Consider the following 25,734-nt stretch of genomic DNA (forward strand, 5'->3'; position numbering starts at 1 on the left):
CGCAGTGATTTTATTCGTGCGCTGCACTGCTTGAAGAGCTGTGTTATGAAATGAACATGAAACGAAATTTACACCCACCTCCTAACAATACAAGAGGAAGAATCCATCTAAAGAGAAATGTGCAAGCTACAGGCGAAGACATTCTCTTGTTCCTTGGTAGATACACGTCTTCTACTTGATCCTCAAAAGAAAAAGACGACGATCTCGTTCGCGCTGTGAGTCACGTAGTCCAAAGTCTCAACCCCCGAATCGGGGGACATGAACGTACGGCTTCCGATAAAACCCGCTTGTAATAACGAACTTAACTAAAATTTCGATGAAAATAGGAAATAATACTGAAAAAGAAAACTTTCACGTTAGTTTGAATGTCAAATTCCCAGAAAAGAAACCGAAATAAAAAGTAACATGATAGATTTGCCTCAAATTTCGAAACGAAAACACAGTGAGCCCACGGCTTATCAACTGGTGGTCAGCTGAGCAGAAAAACTGTTTCATAGCAACTCTCCGTCATGTAAAGCATCCCATTGTGTCAAATTGAATTTTCGAGGGGCGCCCGTTCTACATTGATTAGCTTACATTGTTCAGAGTAAATCTGTTAATACCGGCGAATTTAGACCACAGGAGGGTATGGATCGCTAATTTTGAATCCCTATAGCTAAACTGTTAATTATTTGAATACCGTTTCCGTCATGTTCAGTATTTCTTCTTCATTCCGTTTAAGGAGGCTCGACGTAGTTTTTTTTAGCCGAGGGGTGGTTGTATTGAAAATTAAAATTATCAAGGAAGCCAATGCTCGATTTTTGCCAAAATACACCATAATGATCAAATATGACCAAATTTTTATTTTTTACCCGTCACTTAATCACAAAGGTTACCATAGCAACCACTGACGTTTTCTGTTGTTCTCAAACAAGCTTGATTTTCTCGAAATCTAGATTGACTCTTGGTATTCATTTTTTGATATGTTCAAGTATAGTAGGCTGACTACCTGTACACAAAATTTTAGGAAAATCTGTAAGAGCGTTTTCAAGTAAATCAAGAATGAAATTTTCAGAAAAACCCCGTTTTAATCTAATTTTATGACATTGCTTAATAACGTTGTTATAAGGGTTTGTATGGGAATATAACGATCGTAAAAAATAATTCAAAATAAAGAGAAAATATCCGATAAAGTCGACTTACCTATCCTCTTCTATGTAAATCTTGTGCTTCTATGCCGTTTGGGGGCGTTTTGAAGCGATTCCAGTGGGTTTTAGGTTCGCTGGTTTCCTCTCTCTACATAATTATATAGAGAAAAAAAAACCCACCGGAATCGCTTCAAAACGTCCCCAAACGGCAACTCCAACTCGGCATAGATTGTGTTTAAGTTTTCTAATGTCGGATTCACAGGGAAAGCTTACCTTAACCAGCGAAAGCGGAACCGGCGGGAAAAACTTCAAGTATAACTTATGAGATATGACTCGACATGACATTTAGAGCACCTTTCCCAGGGGGAGGGGACCCTGGGGTTACTCCCTTGTAACCACAGCTTTATAGGTATATGCGGCGTCAAAGGATAAATTTTCCGTGCCGTTTTGGTTTGGAACTCGAGGATGAGGGGGGGGGGGGTACTCCCTATAATGGCCTATACGAGGAAGCTCCGCCCGAAAGGGGTACCTTTTTTAGGATTCAGGTATGAAAAAGGGTAGGATTTCACAAGTTTAAGTATGTGAAAGGGTGCGAAAATCTGTCATTTAGGTATTTAAAAGGGCCTATAATTAAAATATTTCGAACAGACGCAATTTATGGCTATATTATTTTAATTTATTAAGCGCTACATGAAAATAACAAGAAAACGTCTTGTTCTAAGTCTATGCCATGCCTTTTACATATATGATAGGCATACCTTTTTTCAGCAAAAGGTATACGAAAGGGGTACAATTTCTATCAAAATGGTATATAAAAGGGTAAGGGGTTAAAGATCGGGGCGGAGCCTCCTCGTACAAAACGTTTTTGTGTAGCCCCCCCCCCCCCGGGGGGGGTTTGGAATGGGTATAGATTTTGACCACTTTAATTTGATGTAAAGAAAGTAAGGTCTACGCTATGCACTCCTATCAGCAATTACCGGTAGGTATCTTGGAATACACTATTTTCATCGCTTTTGTTATTCCACTATTAAGTCATTTCTGTACATTTGCAATATTAGGTCAGGAAAACACGCAAAATACCATGCGTTATTACACTGCAGTATTCCGTTTAGCCTGATGACAGGCTCCTTAATGGGGTATAGCTAAGATTCCGAAGAAAATGGGCGAGTAAGGCGAGCCGAGAAAAATCGAAAAGACGAGCATGTTCTCGCATCGGAGTCATCTGCGAGATCTTCCTACCAAGACCGCGCTCGGCTCACCCCACTAGGGAGCTTGTTGGCAATATTCCTCATTACAATTTAGGGCTCCATGTGGTAGCTAAATGACAAGAAAAATGCAGAAGAATAATACATCCCTTATTCGAGGGTTTAATAGATAAAATAGGACACGCAGATACGAAAATGTCCTGCGCAGCGTTAATTTAAATGAACACATTGGATTAAATGTAAAGTTTAACGCTGGAAAGTTCAATGTAAAATACTAAACGTTTCGGCAGTGCTGATGAAGGCAGCACTGCCGAAACGTTTATTATTTTACATTGAACTTTCCAGCGTTAAACTTTACATTTAATCCAATGAGGACACGCAGATATTTTACCCTCATTCCTCGCTTTTTCAACAGTTTTTTTCGGTTAAAAGGTTGTGCAATAAATCTCTTATGACCCAACCTCGATCGGGACTACTCTGGGAGAACATTGACTCTAGCTCGGTCTTTTCTATACGAAACTTTGCTGCTGTGTTCGATTCGTACTGTCAATTTTTACGGATGTTATCCAAATACGGCCTTTGCATGATAAGGAAAATCGCACATTATAATCAAGTGGTGGGCCGCATGTGGTCATGTGTTTCACCTTATAAAAAGTCTGGTAATGTTTGACCTGAAAAAAAGTTTGGTCGTGCGGTTGACATGCAATTTAACTTCCAAAAGCTTTAAGTATAAGAGTTTCCTTATACTTATTTCTTTCTTTATCTTGGCGTAATGTGCAGTGGAGGGGTTTCTCAATGGCTGGGCCGGACCCCATCGGCGGTCTCTTCGCACGCACTATCGAGACTTGTACATGCATTTTAAATGGCTAAGAGAAGAAGCAACTCATCATTCTCTTCAGGGGGCTTAAATGAACAGGGGCGGATATAGGGGGATGACCTACGGCTTAGTATTCGCTTTTAAAATTTCTTTACGTCGCCAGTCAGTTACGCCATTCCTTAGTGGTGCACCCCCTCCTAAGAAAAATCCTGAATTCGCCCCTGATTCATCTGTGTGTTGAAGAAAAATATTTATCTAGGAAATACTAATACCCTTATTCTGGTCTATAGAGCCTTGTCCTTCGATTTCTGATTGATGGTGGTTCATCCTACTCTACTGCAGAAGATCGGTTGTCGATAATAATAATAATAATAATAATAATAATAATAATTATAATAATAATAATAATAATAATAATAACTAAAACGTGTCTCCCTTTAATAGTATATGCTCGCAGTGAGAACTGTTTATGTCAAAATCATTGTTTTATTGACGAAGTGAGGTTGAGATTATATTCAATATCTGAATATCTTTTATTAAAACAAATTATAGTTGACCACGTAGAATCATGAGTATAAAAAATAAAAATTACAACCAATTTCAGAGAAATGATTCAGGCCAACATTTTCATTCGGCATATGTCACTTAAGCTTCTTTCTTAAATCTAATTGAAATAAATCTAAGTTGGCGTGTTTTGTTAACACTTTTTTGACTATAAAAACCGTTCCTATAGACACTGCTATGACCAAATGTCTTACAGTGTGCAAAGTACCTACATTTCAAATAAGCTAAAGATGAAATCACGCAACATTACTACAAAATAAATTTAACAACTATTTAAATTTTCTGAATCTTGACCCAACACTTAAGAAAATCGTTGTTATTCCTCAGATTACAACACAGGATATATTCTTTTAAACTGTTTTACATTTATATTCAAGATCAAGACTCACAAGCAATCACGCATATTCTCATATACAGACACCATACTAAATACATGCATTTGTAATGTCGTATAAAGCAATATTATTAATTTTACACAGCAATTTCATAAAAATTAGCTTTCTAAACTGAAGGATTGATATACTTGTACACTATACATAATTACGAATAGGACGGCTAACTACAAGTCGTACAAATCACTAAAGAAATTGTGGTTCGAGCTGTACGCTGCAGGTGCTATTCACTGTTTGTGCATCTGACAGGGAAGCGCGACAAGTAGGACCAATCCTGTTCAAACTCAAATCCAAATGAGACAACGTGATATTCACTGTAAGAGCCTTAGAGAGAAAACCAGCACCAGAAGCACCAATCCAGTTCTCACTCAAATCCAAATCAGTCACTGTGGTATTAACAGTAAGAGCCCTAGAGAGAAAACCAGCACCAGAATCACCAATCCCGTTCGCACTCAAATTCAAGTCAGTCACTGTGGTATTCACTGCCAGAGCCTTAGAGAGAAAACCAGCACCAGAATGACCAATCTTGTTCCCTCTCAAATTCAAGTAAGTAATTGTGGTCCTTTTATTAACAGTAAGAGCCCTAGAGAGGGAACCAGTACCAGAATCACCAATCATGTTCCCACTCAAATCCAAATGCGTCAATGTGGTATTCACTACGAGAGCCTTAGAAAGAGAACCAGCACCAGAATAACCAATCCCGTTCCCTCTCAAATTCAAATACGTAATTGTGGTATTAACAGTAAGAGCACTAGAGAGTGAACCAGCACCAGAATCACAAATCGTGTTCCCACTCAAATCCAAATAAGCCAAAGCGGCATTCACTGTAAGAGCCTTAGAGAGAAAACCAGCACCAGAATGACCGATGCTGTTTCGACTTAAATCCAAATAAGCCAATGTGGTATTCACTGTAAGGGCCTTAGCAAGGGAACAAGCACCAGAATCACCAATCCTGTTCTCACTCAAATCCAAATGAGCCAATGCGGTATTCACTGTAAGAGCCTTAGAGAGAGAACCAGCACCAGAATCACCAATCGTATTCCGACTTAAAACCAAATGAGTTAATGTGGTATTCACTGTAAGAGCATCAGAGAGAGAACCAGCACCAGAATTACCAATCCGGTTGCAAATTAAATTTAAATTAGCCAATGTGGTATTCACTACAAGTGCGTTAGAGAGTGAATCAGCACCAAAATCACCAATCCTGTTCCCACTCAAATCCAAATGAGTCAATGTGGTATTCACTGTAAGGGCCTTAGAGAGAGAACCAGCACCAGGATGACCTATCCCGTTCCGACTTAAATTCAAATCAGTTAAAGTGGCATTAACTGTAAGCGCATCTGAGAGGAAACACGCCTCAGAATCACTAATCTCTAATGTTAAAGTTTCAAGGTCAAGGTGGGAACCAAAAGTATGCGCCAATCGAGACTGAAGGTTTTCTTTACAAGTTATACACTCCGTTATACAGTCAAAAGCGAAGCGCACATTTTTGGCTGTAACTTCAAGCTTATTAAAAAGAGTACTGCGACCGCCGCAATTTATATGCTTAGTTATGCTTTTTACAAGACACACGGCGGTTTCTTCGCATTGTGACGTAACAATTCCACTCATGAACAAAAATACTTGTTTAAGTTCAGTTAAATACCTCTTATCAGTCACTTCTGTATCCAAGTCAATTTCTTCGCTGAGAATCTTGGTGGCGAGATAGAAACCAGCGAAGAACTCTTGAAAGCTCTTGTGTAAAAATCCGTAACGCAGGCAGGTTTTCCTTCTACTGCCTGCAGCTTGGACTGACAGAAATCCAAACTTGGTTAAAGCAGTTGAATTGCTACCAGATTCGCTTTCTTCAATATATAGCTCTCCTTTACGTAGAGAAATTAACGCCATAAGCCCCAGACATATTAGCTCTTTCTTGTAAACTTTAATTAGGTCTTCGTTGTTGCTAGCTAAGCCATTCTTCTTTTCGTATCTTCTCAAAACACAGAGAACAATTTCAATGTACAATTGAGTCCTGCTCGTCGGAAGATCACCCTCAAAATCCTCCCAGAGTACACAAAGTAAAGCTGTGTTTAGAGGATTTGACGTCAGTTCGCGTAAGTGATCAATAGATCGAGGCCAGAAACATTCCACTAGTTCTTCTGGCCTATCGCCCAAGAAATCAGATCCATAAAGTTTCGTTAGAAGTTTGTCAGCCATAGGTTTGTTGTTTTTAAAGTGCTTGAAGATGAAACTTCGTGCATCTAGATAGGTGAATCCAACAATTTCCCACAGGGTATCACAGAAGCGCCTAAATTTCATTCCAACTTCATGTCTAGATGTAAGAATGATGCGACATTCAGGCAGCTCTCTACTTTCAACAAGTTTGATATACATTGGTAGTTTACTGGGGTCAGCTTCGTCTTTTGGGGATAGAGCCTTTTGGGGATAGAGCCTTTGCCAAGGCAGGCCCCTCCCTGTGGAATGAGCTTCCTGTTGACATTCGCAAAGCGTCATCAGTGGAGACTTTTAAAAGTCAATTGAAGACTTTCCTTTTTAAGAAAGCATTTCGCGTTTAAGCGTTTTAACTTTTCAATCACACTGTTTCTAGTTTGATTTGTATGTAGGTTCATTCTAATTTTTATATTTTTATATTATTTTTACATATAGTAAACAGCGCTTTAGAATATTTATAGTTTTTAGCGCTATATAAATGTATAAATTAATTATTTATTATTATATGTCTAATCCATCAAGCACTAACAAAACTTTGGACTGTTTTTCACGAATGAATTTGAAAAAGCTCTCTTTCGATTCTTGAAAACATCAACACGATCAGCACACTTTCTTTTCGAAACTTGATAGTGAATGGGGTGACAAGAGGATATGTTGGGACCTTATTGCATTCTTGTGTAAATTCGATTAACGTAGCCATAACATCAGAAAAATCTAACGATCACAAGTGCAAACTGTTTATTAAATCGAAAGGGTTTCTAAGCTGGAATGGTTACACGGAAATTCACACAAGCCCCTACGACCGCGCTGCAGGCAATATTGAATTTGAGGTGTTTAATAAAAAGAGCAGCTTTAGAATTCAACCAAGTTCTTGTATCAGAAGAGAAGTACAGACAAGTGAAATTTCACAGCGAATATCAGCAGAAAAAATTCCCACTTCGTTTTATGTCTACTTGTAAATTAAAACCTTTACAGTTACCTTGATAGTCATCACCAGCATTCAGTCTGTTAATTCCTAGCTAACGTTTGCAATCTCACAAAATTTACTTGACATTGTTATTTCGGCAATTCCAAAACTACGTGCCGTACCTGCATGCCGCTCACCAGTCATTCTCTGAGTACCCTGGGTGGTAGGTGAGGCTGACATTCCGCTTTTTGTGTGAGATGAGCTCTGGCAATCTATAGAACACGACAACATATACAAAAAGTATTTTTTTGACAATGTTTTTCTTATTTTAACTTTGGAAGTACCCGAACAGCAAAAGGGGTTTTGCTTTACGAATCATGTATAGTTAATTCTTTGATCGGTTAAATTTGTGCTCATCATGTTACGCGCAATAGCGGAAAAACGGCAAAAGTAAGCTTAATAATGGTTAACTGTTTTCCTACTTCTCTTAATTAATAATATGGACCAGCGCGAAAAAGTTAAAAATCTACGTTTTTTTACGCAAGTCATCATTGTTTATTGGGCAAGAAACAGATTCTTTGCGACATATAATTTACACATACATAATGTAAAAGGTTGTCACTATAATCCATACCGTTGGTGATGCTGATCATCTTGGTAACAAGACTTTGACTTTGTTTTGCCCAGCTGTATTTCTTCTCATAGGAAGAACGTAACACTTCAGCTTCCTGAAGTCGCGTCTCTCTGTCTTCTTTCCAGATTCCATTGATTGCTTCAGCCCATACCTTGGCATCCTCGGAATCAATCACACACGATGAACCAAACGGTACCACATGTAGAGCTTCTCCAAATCCCGAATTCTTGCTTACAAGCACCGGGAGACCAGCTGATAAGGCTTCCAGACCTGTTAAGCCAAATCCTTCTGTTCTGGAAGGCATAAGCACAAGATCCACTTCGCAGAACAATCGTTTCAAATCCTCTCGGCTTTGCAGGAAGCTTCTTACTGTCAGGCGGCTAGCAGGAATCCCACACTCGAGTAGACGCTTCGCTATGTCCTCGTGCTTTCCTTCAGGGGCACCAACAAAAACAAGATGAGCGTCCTTTAACTGAGCAATTGCTTTGCCTGCAATGTCAAAACCTTTTAACTGAAAATCTTCAGCATCTCCACGGCCAAACACTAAAACGCCACACCGTTTCCTCTCTTCAGCAGCGTGTTCAACATTCACAAAATCGTTAAAGACACCAGGGGTGAAGTCAAGAACGGTTTGATCTTTCTTGCACCAGCGAAGATATGAACGAAAGGCCTCGCTCAACTTGGGCCCAACTCCTACAACAAAGTCAGCCTTTTCGCAAAGTTCTACTTCTGTTTTGTGTTTGTTCTCACCCTTTGAAATCGGATTTTCGTAGGATTTAAACATTCCCAGTTCCTCAGGGTCTGTGTGGACAACTTGAACCCACCTACATTTGTGCGATTTTCTTATAACTTGTGCTTGGTGACCGAGCTTCACCCCATGGCCAACAATTACATCAATCTGCAAATCATCTGGCGGAAAGCTAAGCCACTCAAGTTCCTCATAACCAGGCCAACTTGTTGCTTCAACAATTTTAATGTTGAGGCTAAGGGCCGCTCTTTTGTCTTCTTCGCTGCAATGGGGCACAAAAAAAGTTATTTCTACCTCAGGGCATTTAGCCAACTGTATGGCCAATTCTCTGTTAATGGTCGACAGTCCGCCTTTACTCGACCCCCATTCCGATGCTAGAATTGTCACTTTTAATTTGCTAGCGAAAGAATGTAGCTCTTCATGTTCTTGACCATGTTGTGCCATGTTCTTGAGCTTGCTGTAAAGAAGACGTCATGGCATGCCGAGACGCCAAACACCTATCAAAAAAAATATAACACCTTTGAGTGTGCAAACTTTGGTTTTGCATATTGAATAATTTGAGTCCTGGAGCGCGCGCCTTTTGTTAACCAAACATAAAGATAAACTAAAAAAGCAAAGTAACCTTTTCGTTAAGTATGGATGGGTGAAAGCGTGGACGTTAATAGCTGGAAAATGCTGAAATAGCTTCAAGTCTCAATCTAAGGGTTTTAATCAGTAAATTGGCCAATCTCGTCCCCAGAGCATGCCTTTATTTTGGTCACCACTACGACCAACGCTTGACCAGTTCCAAGACACCTTTTTAAGCCAATTGTTGTTTTTTTGTGTTCATGCTGATCTTCCCTCTAAGCCTCGTCAGCATGTACAAATACAAAAGAATTTGAACTGCAAAGGGCAACAAACACAAAAATTAAAGAAAAGTAAACAGCATGAAAAAGGTCTACATGTATTTGCAAGTCCGCTATTCGTGGGCTTCCGCTCTCAGCCTCCTTCCCAGTCGTCCCAGACCTCCTCCGCCTACCTGCACAACGCAAATTGGCCTGGGGACGAGGCTTAGCAGCTGTAATCTGGTTGGCTGATAATCCAAAATGAGCACCGTGCGCATGTTTAAAAAACGAAACTGGCCATGGGCAAAATCTGCGTTCTTAGTGCTGACAAAAATGTTAGCGGACTCTGGAAACGAGATTATAAATTGACGGCAGGTTCTTCCCTTTTATACATGCACAGTCAATACCGAAGCAGTTCAGTTTAGTTTAGTTGTTTTGAAGCATTTTCAGTGTGTACAAGAGAAACGATGCACGTTTCGAAAACCACAGTGTGCACGCGACAAGTGACTTTTGCCAGCAGACAATAGTTCTTGCAAACAGATGACCAAAAATTGTCATAAAAAATAAATAAACTACGTGTACATAATGTATCTAACGAAAGTCTGAAATGGAAAAAAGTTTATTCAAGAATTGAAAGACAAGAAAGGTTGCTTGAAACGAACAGTATCAACGTGAAGGATGCGCATGAGTTCATTTGTCGCTGACCGTATTTCAGCTGGCTGACAGAGTAACTTGTATTAAAACAAGCTAAAAGTAAAAAATAAATGTTCATGAACTGTTTGAACACCGACTATGTTATTTTTTTAATTTTTAAGTGAATGGAGTGTTAAAAGTGAGCCGTGTTAATTATTTCGCAACTGTATGGCGTGTTGACATTCAATTAGACGAGTCACGCTACACCAACTATGTATACATTAGAATACGTTCGTGCTCTTTTGTTTTCCTTTTCTAATTTTTTCAAAGATGTAAATTACATTGTGTTGTTTCGCATGGTGGTTAATGAGCGGCAGTGAAGGAGCAACTAATTACAGCGGAATCCCGATTTCTTGAACCTGCAAGTGAAACGAAAAACTGGTTCGAGCAATCGGGAGTTTGAAAAATGAGGGGTAACAATTGCAGCGCCGTTCGACTTAGTGAAGCAAATCCAGAGGATACGGCTTTCGGTTCGAGTTATCGGCAGGTTCGAGATATCGAGCATTCGAGAAATCGGGATTCTACTGTAATAACAAAATAGAGAACAAACTGTTTGTGAGTTTCGTCTGTCTTTAGCCTCACAATTCCTTCGCGGTAATCAAATCATAGCTGGGAGAAGGGTCCAAAACAGAAGTCGCAAGATGCAGCCATGCATCAGTGGCTGTTAATTGTGTTCGACTCTAAACAATTACTAAAACTATGAGCCATAGATTGTTTTAGAAAATTTTGTAAGGATCGCTTATGTATTAAAAAGGCTAACAAGGCCTTCTTTCCTATGGAGAAAGGGTTTTGTTTGCACATTTCGCATTTATTTGGCGCGCTGAAAGATTTAATGCTATTGACACCAACTTTGTATACATTAGAATACGTTCGTGCTCTTTTGTCTTTCTTCGTCTGTTAAGCAGTTTGTTTTTTAAGAAAATTACTTGTACTCAGCTTCACTCAGGCTAGTTCTTAAAAAGTTATAACCATTTGAGTTTGTCTTGTACTGTTCGGTTATGAATGAGTGTAGAACTGATGTGCTTGACAAAACCTGTACTCTGACAGTTAACACAGGGTATCATTTACATAAAATATAGCAAATTAAATTTTCACGACTCCATGAGCATTTCATTTCATTAACATTTGATGAGCCTTTATCAATTTTTCTAGTATCTTATCTATTATTTAGTATTTAGAAATCATATGTAGCTATCTTCCTTTCAAATTGTAGTTTCGCAGTACTCTCCGCACTCTTAGCAGCCATAGTCGCTTGAATGATCATCAAGAGCCTTGGTCGGCACACTGATGTCGTCCATTCGAATTGTAGTAAAACAAATATTTTGCAATGATTAAATCACGCCACTGTGATAAGTCAGTAAAATGCTTTTCTCTGGCCGAAGATGTTATAAATCACATTGTGTTTATTTCGATGAGTATCGAATGAGTTACAAATATATCGGTTTCGTGGCTGCAGAGGAATATAAATGGAATAAGAATAACAAAAATCTTTGCAGTGGAATGGCCCTGGTTTTCGAGAATAACGGAATAATGGAAACGATGTTTCCTTTGGAAAATTCGGCGACATTTCTCTGGAATAATGTATTTTTTTCTTGACTGTAATCAGAAGGGAATAATGGAAATTTGAGAGCAGGAATAATGAACGCCACATTATTCCTCGTCACGGTTAATGATCGGTAGTAAAGGAGCAACTAATTACAAAGTATGAAAACAAACTAAACTGTGAGTTTCGTCTGTCTGTAGCTTCACAGTTCATTCGTGATTGTCAAATACAGAAGCCGCTGGATTCAATATCAAGAGCTATCATTCTTGAAGAATGTTTTAAAATTAAACTTAACAACTGAGCCAGAGCAGTAGATTGTTTTGAAGATTCTTGCGGGATTCAAATGCAATCGCTAATGAAAAAGGTACAATGGCTTCCTTCGCTCGGAGAAAGGATTTGGTTAATAGAAATGAAATCACAGCCGCTGTGATCCCGCAAGAATGCTGGCTAGTAGAGGCAACATTACTTTAAAGAAACAGAAGTCTACGATCAAGTGTTACCAATATACTAAATACACCCAGATGGAATTATGAAATTACAATGAAACACCTATACATATCAAGAAACATACCTGCAACGGCATTCACGAACGTCCAAAGAGCAGTAACTGTTAAAGACAGTTATACAATGACAAGCTCAAAATGAAAGTGGAAGTTAAACTAGAGTAAGAAGACGCGGGGAACGGACCATTAGGGCGGATGACATCATCGTCCTGTCTCCTTGGCAATAAGAGGTGTCACGCTATGTTATTTTGGTCGTTCCGCTTCCAGGTTCGCTCTCGCGCTATTATTCTCACGCTTCGCCGGGCGGCAAAACAAGAGAACATGCCCACAAGCTAGTTCACCCAGGAAGCAAATGGAGTTAGCGACGAACTGGGACACCTTTGAAGATCTAATCTTTTTAATTTCTGCGCTTTTCAATTATTTTTTATCTCTCTTCAAAGGATGCTTGCACTTGATCTGTAAGAGCTACAGTATAACAGGAGTTTGATTCAAAATCAAAAATCTAGGTGAATCAGTCTAGGGAAACGCCTGCAGGAAGCTTCAATCGATAAAACAGATGGACAACTACGGATTATGGGATGGGTTCAGGAGTGTTTCAGTGAATGAAATGTAGCAGATGAGGAGGACCTGGAGCACACCACCCGATGAAAATGGCTATGAGAAAGTGATGTTATATGTGTTAAAATAGAATAATCACCAGGGTATCTAAAAACATATTCAACCGCCATCCGGTTAGCTCCGTTGGTAGAGCGCCGGACTGTTGTGCGCGGGGAGGTCTCAGGTTCGACTCCCAGACTGGACCAACATTTAGGTACTTAAAATAACTGAAGAGAATGTGTTGCCTTTGCAATGTGACATCTGAAAATGGAAAAATATATTTTTCAATCACCAGGGTATTTAAAAAAAATATTTCTATGAGATGGACAAGTACCTAAAATGCAACGGGTTAGGTAGAAAACAACAATCAGTGCATGTTTGAAGATCTCCGTGTTAGGTCACAGGGCGTGGCTACCCTGCGTCCCCGCCTCTTACCCGAAGTAGGTTTGACCTTCAGTCAAGAAAGCGACCCTATAGTGAAGAAGGGAAAAGAGCGATTGCTCACAGTCTAACTTAATTTAAACGTGACTCTTTAGGAATTGACGTTTTAAGCGGTAAAGGAACGAGGCATTTTCTGGATAACATTTTTGTAATGCAAGAAATGTAATCCCCTTCAAAAGGTAGGAGTAACCGCGTTCCCAAGGTGTTCTAGCTCTTTCAGCTTTGGGAGTCGAGTCAAGATTGGCTGATTTAAGTCGAATTACCAATAATTCACATCACCTGCAATGTGAAAGAGTCTTTTTTAACTGGCCAACTTCTCCGTTTGAACGGTTAGGATACTTAAGGTCGAAATAATATTTATCGTTGTATCCCTCTACAAAAAACCTACTAAATTGCTCAGTAAACAGGTTACTCGCTGCTGGTTTAGTCCATCGTGTATTTTTGTCCGGTGGCATTGGTTGGAGTAGTCAAACTGTAAGGGGGCTTAAGTTTATCTGAGTTTTGGAGAGAAATATTTATCTAGTAAACACTGATACCCTAATTCTGGTCTAAAAAGCATTTTCCTTTGATACTTGATTGGTAGTGGTTCATCTTACTCTACTGTACAAGATTGGTTGTCAGTGGCTAAAACGTGCCTCCCATAGCTCAGCTTCACATGGGCAGAGAGCCTATGCTTGCAGTGAGAATGGTTTACTGAGGGTCAAAATCGGTGTGTTTATTATCAGCGGACGGAGAGAGCTTGATATTGTATTCAATATCTAATTATCTTTTATTTAAACAAATTATAGTTGACCACGTAGCATCATGAGTATAAAAAAATAGAAATTACAACAATTAACACAGAAATGATTCGGGCCAACACCTTCATTCGGTATATGTCACTTAAAATTATTTCTAACATCTAATTGAAATAAATCAAAATTGGTATGCCTACAAAAACCGTTCCTATATATGGGCATTGCTATGTACAAATGTATTCCAGTTTACAATGGACCTAAATTTCAATTTAGCTAATGATGAAATAACGCAACGATATTTCAAAATAATTTTAACAACTGTTTAGAGGTTTTGAATCTTGACCTAACACTTAAATAAGAGAAACGTTATCATTGATCAGATTACAACATAGAATTCATGCCATAAAACTGTTTTTACATTTATATAATAAAGATCAGAGTTACAAGCAATCACACATATTCTCTTATAGACGCGAAGCTGTACACCTGTATTTGCTACTGTCATGTCAGACCATAACTAACTATGGTCAGACAATATAACCGATTTAAATAGAATGTAAATCGTTTATTTTTTTTTTCAAACCGAAGGATTGAAATACTTGTACACTACGTAATCACAAACAAGACGCAAAAATACCTTACGCTGCAGGTGTTATTGACCGTTTGTACTTTTGAAAGGAAAGCGTGACCAGAATCACCAATCCAGTTCCCACTCTGTAAGGGCCTTAGATAGAGACCACCAGCACCAGAAACACCAATCCCGTTCCCTGTCAAATCCAAATGAGTCAATGCGGTATTCACTGTAAGGGCCTTAGAGAGAGAACCAGCACCAGAAACACCAATCCCGTTCCCTGTCAAGTCCAAATGAGTCAATGCGGTATTCACTGTAAGGGCCTTAGAGAGAGAACCAGCACCAGAATCACCAATCTTGTTCTTACTCAAATTAAAATGAGTCAACGTGGTATTCACTGTAAGCGTCTCAGAGAGAAAACCAGCTCCAGAATCACCAATCCTGTTCTCACTCAAATCCAAATGAGTCAATGTGGTATTCAGTATAAGGGCCTTAGAAAGAGCACCAGCACCAAAAACACCAATTTTGTTATCATTCAAATTCAACTCAGCCAACGTGGTATTCACTGTAAGAGCATCTGAGAGAGACCTAGCACCATAATCAACAATATTGTTAGCAGCTAAGTTCAAATTAGTCAGTGTGGTATTCACTCTAAGGGCCTCAGAGAGGAAACCGGCACCAGAACCACCAATTTCGTTTACACCCAAATTCAAATGAGCAAGTGTGGTATTCACTGTAAGCGCCTCAGAGAGAGAACCAGCACCAGAATCACCAATCCTGTTCTCACTCAAATTTAAATGAGTCAATGTGGTATTCACTCTTAGAGAATCAGAAAGAGAACCAGCACCAGAATCACAAAGACCGTCGCCACGTAAATTTAAATAAGTAATGGTGTTATTAACAGTAAGAGCATCAGAGATTGAAGCAACAACAGAAGGATGCACCCTATGGCAATTAGACATGCAAATCCAACTTAGTCAATGCGGTATTTGCCTCTAGAGCTTTGGAAAGGGAAACACCAGCAGCCAGTTTCTGGCCAAGCCAGTTTCCACCCAAATCCAAATCAGTCAATGTGGCATTGGCTGTAAGAGCCTCCGAAAGGGAATCAACACACGAAACATCAATGCTGTTAGCTCTTAAACGCAAACTAGTCAATGTGGTATTGACTAAAAGAGCCTGAAAAAGAGAATCAGCACCAGAGTTTTCAATTGCATTAAATTTCAAATTCATATCAGCCAGTGTGGTATTGACTGCAAGCGCCTTAGAGAGAGAACCTGCACCGGAAGGACCAATTTTGTTCCCACTTAAATCTAAATTAGTCAACGTGGTGTTGACTGCAAGAGCATCAGAGACCAAACCTGCACCGCAAGGATCTATCTCGTTTTCACTCAAACGCAAACTAGTCAGTTTGGTATTAACAGCGAGGGCCTCAGCGAAATACTCAATGCAGTGACTATCCAAACGATCATGTAATTCTAAAGTTTGAAGGTCAAGGTGGGAACCAAAACTACACACCAAACGGGACCGGAGGTTTTCCTGACGGGACACACATTCCTTTATACAGTCAAAAGCGAGCTTCACATTGCTGTTAATTTCGTTTTCGCCATTGGGAGTACAGCTGCCGAGGCAATTTATATGTGCGGTCATACTTTTTACAAGACACACCGCGGTTTCTTCGCACTGTGAGACAATAATTCCACTCATGAACAAAAATACTTGTTTCAGTTCATTTAAATATCTCTTATCAGCCACTACAGTGTCCAAGTCAATTTCTCCGCTAAGAATCTTAGAAGCGAGATAGAAACCAGCTAAGAATTCCTGAAAGCTCTTGTGTAGAAATCCATAACGCAGGCAGCGTTTCCTTCTACTGCCTGCAGCTTGGACTGACAGAAATCCAAACTTGCTTAAAGCGGTTGAATTGCTACTTCGTTTGCTTTTTTCGATATATAGCTCTCCGTTACGCAGAGAAATTAACGCCATATGCCCCAGATGTATTAGCTCTTCCTTGTAAACTTTTATAAGGTCTTCGCTGTCGCTCGACAAGTCTCTCTTGTTTTCATATCTTCTTAAAACACAGAGTACAATTTCAATGTACAATTCGGTCCTGCTCTTCGGAAGATCACCCTCGAAATCCTCACAAAGTACACAAAGTAAAGCTGTGTTTAGAGGATTTGACGTCATTTCCCGTAAATGGCGAGATCCTGACCGATGAGAAAGTTTTCGTAGAAGTTTGTCAGCCAAATGTTTCATGTCTTTAAAGTGCTTGAAGATGAAACTTTGCGCGTCTTTCCAGGTAAATCCAACAATTTCCCACAGGGTATCACAGAGCCGCCTAAATTTCATTCCAGCTTCATGTCTAGATGTAAGAATGACGCGACATTCAGGAAGCTCTCTACTTTCAACAAGTTTGATATACATTGGCAGTTTACTGGGGTCAGCTTCGTCTAATCCATCAAGCACTAACAAAACTTTGGACTGATTTTCACGGATGAATTTGAAAAAGTTTTCTTTTGATTCTTCGTCAATATCTTCAGGAAGAATTTGATCATCGATAGCTTCCCAGATGCTAGATTTGATATCATGGCATCTAAGCAGCAGCAGTAATTCAATCTCGGGAAAAGACTCGTCCCATTCTTCCTGCCTGTTTGCCCAGTCATACGCCAGCTTTTGACAGTAGGTTGTCTTTCCCTTTCCAGGATCTCCTTCAATCAAAACAGTCCTTGGCTTCTGACATCCTTCATGTGCTTTGAAGATAGCTGTCATGTTGGTGATTTCCTCAGTCAGTGTTCCTCTTGTTTTTTCTCTGTTAACAATCCTGAGCCTGGTGAAAATCTCACTTAGATGAAAGCTGAAATCATCACACCAAGGAACTGGTAGAACGCGTTCTTCACGGGTTTTGTAGATCTGGCGAATCCTTTCTATGACGTGGGATGGATAAGATATATCTAGAAAGCAGAAAACATCAACACGATCAGCACACTTCCTTTTCGAAACTTGATAGTGAATGGGGTGTCAAGAGGATATGTTGGGACCTTATTGCATTCCTGTGTTAATTCGATAAACGTAGCCATAACATCAGAAAAATCTAACGATCACAAATGCAAATAACTTGCTTCAATGCAAACTGTAATTTATTAAATCGAAAGGGTTTCTAAGTTGGACTGGTTACACGGAAATTCACACAAGCTCCTACGACCGCGCTGCAGGCAATATTGAATTTGAGGTGTTTAATAAAAAGTGCAGCTTTAGAATTCAACCAAGTTCTTGTATCAGAAGAGAAGTACAGACAAGTGAAATTATCACACGAAAATCAGCAGAAAAAATTACCATTTCGCATTATCTAACAACATGTATAGTCACAGCTCAAAACTCACCTTCTTCTCCAGAAGCTTCCATCACACTCTCCAGTTCATTCATTTTGTCCTTTACGCAGTTCTCGTTCTTCTTCCACTGTTTGAAAAGCTCCTTGTAGTGTTCCTCGGTGAGAGGGTCCATGTTCTGATTCTTCATTTCATCCACGGCGTCTCCATAACCAGCTCCTCCTAGTCTCACCAGCATCTCCCGGATGTTCTCCCAGTAGTCCATAAATACTGCATCACTAACAAAGGCTTTGTCTTCATGGCTAAACACAGTATTAATGAAATACCTCACACGGGCAATGTCAGCCTCACGACTGCAGTCTGCTGCAAGTGGAGGTGTGTCCCAGCCAGCTGTTGGAGGGGTCAACTCACAAATTGTTCTCAGTAGAACCATCAGGAGTGTGGGGTCGAAGTCTTTTGATGACACAGAGGAGGCATGTGCTGGATACAGTTGACCCCACTGTTTGGAACTGAGGATTCCTTGCTTTCGAAGTGATTGCAGTGTCTCATGTACTCGGAAGCCTTTCAAATGTTTCTGAAGGTTTTTTGGTGGAATGACTCTGTCAAATGTTTCACTCAGGACCCCTGAGCCCACGGTGACCAGAAGCTGACACAACCTTGCATAGTTGGATTCCTCATTGGAAGAGGTAAATTTGGGGACAGTGCCTACAACAGTTCATAAAACAAACACTTGATGAGTCAACGCATTACATTCTGAGGTGAGGTAAGGTTATGTTATCATGGTCCTAAAAGGGCTGATTCCTTAGACATTATCTTCTTTAGCATTTTCACCACTGATGATGCTTCATGGTTGTAAAAACGTCTGGTGTGATCGTCCAGGTGAGGTAGTTCTTATATGGTAACGGACTTATTTGCTCAGGCTTGAACATAACGTCGGTTTCGTCATAACGTCCGTTACCAAAAACAGAGTTTTCAAGACTAACTTCACCACGATGATCACACTAAACGACCAACCGATACCCCTAAGATCAAACAAGTTTAAGTAATTGGTTTCTAACTAGACAAAAACATGTTGGGACTTAATTTTACCATTGGTGCAATTTGGTGTAGACTTTGGGGTCAACAACATTACGAAAATGGTCATTGAGTATAGCGTACAGAGCACATTATGTCTTAGTTACTATTCTTAAATCAAATCCTTTACAGTTACCTTGTCCTTGTTAAAGACTCACATAGTGTTTCTCGTGAATGTGTCCCAGCACAAGTGGGATGGTGTTGTCGACAGTGCCATGATCTGGAGTGATGATTACATCACAGTCAAGACTGCTAATAACACGGATACGAGTTTTGTAGCAGTTTGCTGCAGCACGGAGAATCAAATGATCGCCCCAGGTGCCATCTTTTCCCATGCCTCTTAGGTAATCAGCCCAGGAGGGATATCCATGGACAAAGTTGAACAGGTCTGTTCCATCGGGCTTTGTAAAGAGAAAAGTTAATAAAATGCAATTATAGAGCTGGATGGCGATAGAGTACGCTTATTACACTGGCGTATATAATGGCGACAATGTACCTTAGTTATTTTATGAACATTTTATGGCTTCTGAACTCTAGCGTTCATCTGTCCTGTTGTACGGATGTGAAACTTGGCGTATGACTAAACGAGATGCGACCAAGCTGGACGTATTTCTGCATAAAAGTCTGAGAAGGATTATGACGATCTATTGGCCTATGAAAATATCAAACGAGGAGATTCGAAACCGGGCTAACATCAGCACCATCAGCGAGCAAATCTTCCGGCGGCGCTGGAAGTTCATTGGCCACATCCTCAGAATGGATCCAAGCAAACATCCCAAGACGGCATTAACATGGGCCCCAGAGGGAAGGCGAAGTCGTGGCAGACCGAGAGAGACTTGGCGAAGAACTGCAGAAAGAGAAAGAGCAGCTTTGGGTTTTGGCTCGTGGAACCAGGCAGCAGTGGCTGCCCGCGACCGTTCAGCATGGCGGAGAAGAATGTCCGGCCCTATGCCCACTTAGGGCTTTGGCCATAAAGAAGAACTCTAGCGTTCACGAGTTTAGCAAAGCGCACAGATAATTGGCCTTCTTTAACTCCAACCGATTGGCAATTGTTATAGCCACAATTTTTAAATTCTCTTTGCAATCACCCATTCAAGAAATTTCACACACGTAAAAATAGGACATTTAATAGGACTAGACTATGGAAAAGCTGTTAGTCATCAGTTTGGCACATTTTGAGTATACGTAGTTTTGCTGTTTTGGCATTGTTATGCAGAACAGTTACTGATATTGACCGTTGACTTACCAGGTTAGGATATTTCACGAGGAGCTCGACTAACTTTTTCCGCAGTTCTTGTTCTGAAATTTGGATTCCTTTTGCGCTTTGCAGTTGCTCTGACAATGCGTAGAACATACAGTTTCCTGATGCTGGATTGTCACTGATGATGAATCCCTTGTCTGCAGCAATCTTTTTCAGATCCTCTGATAGGTCAGTTTCCTTGTTAAACTTGTTTGGATTACTGTGTGTTCGATGCAGTTGACAAATAATGCTCATAGCTAAAAGAGAACAAAATTATTTATAATGATCTCCTCCCTAATTGGTTAGTTAAGTGCGACAAAACTCATTCCTCTAGTTTATAGCATTTTTATTTTGATCACCAGTACAAGTATAAAGAATTAGAAATTGTACGAAACTGCAACAGACTGTAGATAACTGTAGAACCGAAAGGTTAATTCATTATGACTTGCAATAGTGTATATCTCCTAAAATTATCACTTGATATGGTACTGAGTACGACTTTATTTCCTAGTCTTACTAGTCTTTGAGTAGCAAATAAACATGCCAAAGTTAACAACTTGTGCGATGTTCATTACCACCATTCAGACTGTTACTCCCTTGCTAAATCTTCAATCTTGCAAAAAATGTATTACTATTGTAATTATGGCAATTTCAAAACTACGTGCCATACCTGCATACTGCTCACCAATCATATCATTCTCTGAGTATCGTGGGTGGTAGGCGAAAATGATAATCCGCTTTTTGTGTGAGATGAGTTCTGGCAATCTAAAGAACATATACAAACGTTTGTTTGTTTGACAAAGTTTTTCTGATTTTTCATTGGAAAAGGACCCATTAAGCAAAAGGGGTTTTGCGTTACCCATCATGTATATTGGACGTAATGTTTTGGTCAGTTTATTTGTACCCTTCACTTTGGACCCACATGGTGCGCGATTGCGGAAAAATTGCAAAAACAAGCTTAATGGTGGCTAACTTAAATTTTATCCTACTTCTACTAGTGATACCTATCGGTAGAAATGCCAAGGAGTACAACGGGACGCTTTATGATTTTAATCGATCACTAAACATTGCATTAAAAATCTTGAATGTTTATGGAATAAAATGCGATTTTATGAAGGCTAACAAAAAGTTCTAAAATAATACCAAAGTAGTGAAAATTTAGTGCGAAATCTTGTAAACTTTATGCTATTTGCGAGTATCAAGCCATTGTTGTCCGATGCCGCTATTTTGGAAAGGTTTCCGCTGTTTTAAAGTCCTATAGGTCTTAATCAAAGTGGCTATGAGCCACTGAACACGAAAAATAAATTACGAAACAAAAAGCAAACTTTTACAAAGATTCGGCCAAAACAAAGCATTTCAAACTTTCCACACTGCAGTTGAATCCATTCAGCACATAAGTATTAAAATATTGCGGTTTTAAAAGGTAAAAGCCTGGTCGGACAAGTTTGTGGCCAAAGATGGAACAAGTTTATTTTATTAATATTCCGAGAATAATTCATCACGCGCAATGCGTGATGTCTCAAATATCACGTTGAATTGTTGCTGTTGAGACACTGCAAATTGCGTTCGGGCAAACAGCTTTTAGGAAAATTAAAGGCCCTGTTTCCCGAGGAAAAAAACGCCGAAGTATCCAGGAAAAAAATGTAGTATAGGAAATTTATTTTATAAATTCGAGAAACGAAATAAAACTCTCTTCTGATTGATAAAATCTGTGTTGTTTACTTTGCCAGACCTAACTTAATTACGCATGCAAATTTGTATGACTTCGAAATTTTCGAAGCTTTGGAAATCTTGAAGCTTTGAAATGAATTTTTTACCTTCATCTTAAATGAAATTAAATTCTAAACAAAGTTTAATTCAAGTTTCTTTCGTATTTCAATCTCTAGTTCGGGAATTTTGGCTTTTTGAAGCGAACAGATTTGAAACCTCTTTGTTATCTGAGACGCATCGTGTCTGGGAATTTTAGTTGCCAATGACTCATGCACGTGCTGAACAAATTAGTAGCGCGCTAATTGGCCAAACTACAACAAAGTGTGCACGTGCTGAATTGTGTCGTCACGATCTACCTTACATTACATTACATTACTTACATTTCTCGACATTTGGAGTGTTTCTGAGATTTTTTTCGCATGTACAAATCTTCTCGCGGCTCTATGTTCTGCCGCCTCGTCAGGCCTTCTGGTCTTCCAGAAGGCCTGACTCGTTGGCAATTAATAAATACTAACCAAAAGGTTGTAATCTACGATGAAATAGATAAAAATTTGTTCGGCAGCTGATTTAGACATAAATGTATAAAAAGCTGGTCATAAAATCCATACCGTGGACGATGTTGATCATCTTGGCAACAAGATCTTGACTTTGTTTCGCCCAGCTGTATTTCCTCTCGTAGGAAGAACGTAACACTTCAGCCTTCTGAAGTCGCGTCTCTCTGTCTTTGTTCCAGATTCCATTGATTGCTTCAGCCCATACCTTGTCATCCTCGGAATCAATCACACATGATGAACCAAACGGTACCTTATGTAGGGCTTCTCCAAATTCTGAATTCTTGCTAACCAACACAGGGAGACCAGCTGATAAGGCTTCCAGACCTGTCAAGCCAAATCCTTCTGTTCTGGAAGGCATCAGCACAAGATCAACTTCGCAGAACAATCGTTTCAATTCCTCTCGGCTTTGCAGGAAGCTTCTTACTGTCAGGCGGCTAGCAGGAATGCCACACGCGAGCAGACGCTTCGCGATGTCCTCGTGTTGTCCTTCAGGGGCGCCAACAAAAACAAGATGAGCGTCCTTTAACTGAGCAACTGCTTTGCCTGCAATGTCAAAACCTTTCAACTGAAAATCTTCAGCATCTCCACGGCCAAACACCAAAACGCCACACCGTTTCCTCTCTTCAGCAGCGTGTTCAACATTCACAAACTCGTTAAAGACACCAGGGGTGATGTCAAAAACGGTTTGATCTTTCTTACACCAGCGAAGATAGGAGCGAAAGGCCTCGCTCAACTTGGGTCCAACTCCTACCACGAAGTCAGCCATTTCGCAAAGTTCTACTTCTGTTCTGTGTTTGTTCTCACCCTTTGAAATCGGATTTTCGTAGGATTTAAACATTCCTAGTTCCTCTGGGTCTGTGTGGACAACTTGAACCCACTTACATTTGTGCGACTCTCTGATGAACTGTGCTTGGCGACCAAGCTTCACCCCATGGCCAACGATTACATCAATATTTAAATGATCTGGCGGAAAGCTAAGCCACTCTAATTCGTCATAACCAGGCCGCCTTGTTGCTTTGACGATGGTTATGTTGTGGCCAAGGGCCGCTCTTTTGTTCTCTTCGCTGCATTGTGGTAAAAAGAGAGTTATTTCCACCTCAGGGCATTTAGCCAACTGTATGGCTAATTCTCTGTTTATAGTGGACAGTCTGCCTTTACTCGACCCCCATTCCGATGCTAGAATTGTGACTTTTAATTTGCTAGCGGATGAATGCAGCTCGCCATGTTCTTGAGCTTGCTGTAAAGAAGAAGCCATAGCATGCCGAGACGCCAAACGCCTATGAGAAAAAAGGAAAAACAAAACCGTTGACTGTGTTTTGCATTGAACTATTTGAGCCAGAGGCAGGAGCGTTTTTTAACCAGACACATACATTTACTTATGAGCAAAGCCAAAGTAACTCCGGACTACTTTTCCAGCATACGTAAGTAACTAATCGTTCGTTATGAACGCGGTTTAGAGAACAAAAGGCCAACCGTCCACATCATTCAATGCAATGACGTTTGAAAAGGCATACTTTTTCAGTGTTTTGATGCTCACTTGCCTGTCGTACTCATTTAACGATGGAAAACGGTTTTGTCCTTACCAACAAGAAACATTTCAGAAAATGCCTTCTAGAATATAGAGTTTTGTAAACGTAACCGTATCGTTTTAGTATGAATGGGTGAAAGCGTAGACCAGCAAAATCTAAAAACGCTTGACCAGTTCAAAGATAATTTTTTTCAGCAATTTCTTTTTGTGTTAATGTTGATCTGCCCTCTAAGTTTTGTCAGCATGTACAAAATACAAAAGGAATTTGAACTGCAAAAGGACAACAAACTAAAACAAAAAAGAATGAAAAAGAAAGCATGAAAAAAGGTGGACATTTATTTTCAAGTCCGAGACTCGTGGACGTCCGCTAAACCTGACTGGCTGACAAACCAATATGAGCACCCTCCGCATTAGCCTTCTACGCAGACGTTCTTTGGGCTCGTCACGGGGAGCCAATGAATGCGTGACAAGCCCAAAGAGCGTCTGCGTAGGAAGTAACCCCCCCCTCCCCACGGGATACCTGTATATGAAAGGGACGGGGTTGCTCGTCGGAAATTTTGAAAAGAACCCCTAAAAGAGACCAATCTGGGTGCGGTTCAAGCTTTTTTTACCCCTAAAAGATACCAAAACTTAGTGTGGAATTTATATTTGTATATTTCTTCGTGTGCAGCCCTAAACGAGACCATTATGGCTAAAAATATTGGTGTTTTTCCCGGAACACCCTAAGCGAGACCAAAAATCCGAATATTACACCCCGAAGCGAGGCGACGAGCATCCCCGTCCCTTTCATATGCGAGTCCCCCCAGGAGGTTACCTAAGCAATGTCACACAAATCAAAACCAGGCAGAGTCTACGTTCTTGGTGCTAACTAAAATAAAGGCAGACTCTGGGAACGAGATAATAAATTTGCCGAAGTAGTTCAGTTCGGTTGTTTTGAAGCATTTTCAGTGTGGACAAGTGAAACGATACACGTTTCGAAAACCATAGTGTGCACGCGACAAGTAAGAGCAAGTGACTTTTAGAAATAATCCATCTAACAAAAGTCTGAAATGGAAAACAAGTTTTATCAATTGTCATTCGTAACCCGTTTTAATCTTCGTCTGTCCATACCATCTTAAGTTATGGTCGCGTTTTCATCACTCCTTTGTTGTTTTTCTACATTTCAAAACTACTATTTTGAGGTTTCCTTCAATTTGGAAGTATCGTGACATTGCTCCTCTAAAAGTGAGCCGTGTTATTTATTTCGCAACTGTATGGCGTGTTGACATAAAGTTAGACAAGTCACGCTATACCATTTATGTATACATTAGTACACGTTCGTGCTCTTTTGTTTTCCTTTTTCTGTTTCTTCCAAAGATGTTTTAAAATTGCATTGTGTTGATTTCACATAGCGGTAAATGAAAAGCAGTAAAGGAACAACTTATTACAGGGGTAATCCGATTTCTCGAACCTCCAAGGGAAACAAAAAACTAGTTCGAGAAATCGGTAGTTTGACTGAAAATTAGGGGTAATATACAATCTTCGTTCATTGTCCAAAATCCACGCGCGCAATTGGTTAAAAGTGATAACGTGATTTTGCTTTACCTGTCGTCAGCAAACTCCGACAGTGCAGTATTGACATTAATGCACAAAACTCGTGCATTATTCAAAGTGTCTTCAGCTTCGAGGCTTGCAGAAGTGGAAGAAAAATATATTCCTCAAATTATCAACGATCCAATACCAAACAAAATCGAAGAGGATAACAACTTGAAGCGCTTTCATGTTTAAAGGTATACTGTAGCTCAATAAATACAT

At 39.9% G+C, this 25,734-nt stretch overlaps 2 protein-coding genes across 3 annotated transcripts in view; both read right to left on the bottom strand.

Annotated features, from left to right (window-relative positions):
• The window catches only part of LOC144649569 (piezo-type mechanosensitive ion channel component 1-like), a 42,737-nt gene extending 42,307 nt beyond the window's left edge, over positions 1 to 430 (bottom strand). For both annotated transcript variants that reach the window (XM_078509082.1, XM_078509081.1), the window contains exon 1: positions 79 to 430. In XM_078509082.1, coding sequence (XP_078365208.1) covers positions 79 to 142 — 64 coding nt within the window. In that variant the 5' untranslated portion in view covers positions 143 to 430. The remainder of the gene's footprint in view (positions 1 to 78) is intronic.
• Positions 431 to 3,658: 3,228 nt separating this feature from the next.
• Positions 3,659 to 25,734, bottom strand: part of LOC144648164 (uncharacterized) — a 148,685-nt gene continuing 126,609 nt past the window's right edge. The window contains exons 6-11 of the mRNA XM_078507792.1: positions 17,889 to 18,535; positions 15,491 to 17,459; positions 14,581 to 15,459; positions 12,237 to 12,272; positions 7,826 to 9,062; positions 3,659 to 6,574 (exon numbers count right to left, since the gene is read on the bottom strand). Coding sequence (XP_078363918.1) covers positions 4,292 to 6,574; positions 7,826 to 9,062; positions 12,237 to 12,272; positions 14,581 to 15,459; positions 15,491 to 17,459; positions 17,889 to 18,535 — 7,051 coding nt within the window. The 3' untranslated portion in view covers positions 3,659 to 4,291. The remainder of the gene's footprint in view (positions 6,575 to 7,825; positions 9,063 to 12,236; positions 12,273 to 14,580; positions 15,460 to 15,490; positions 17,460 to 17,888; positions 18,536 to 25,734) is intronic.

Source organism: Oculina patagonica, chromosome 4, assembly GCF_052425735.1.
Source record: "Oculina patagonica isolate OP01 chromosome 4, crgOcupat, whole genome shotgun sequence".
Lineage (NCBI taxonomy): Eukaryota > Metazoa > Cnidaria > Anthozoa > Scleractinia > Oculinidae > Oculina > Oculina patagonica.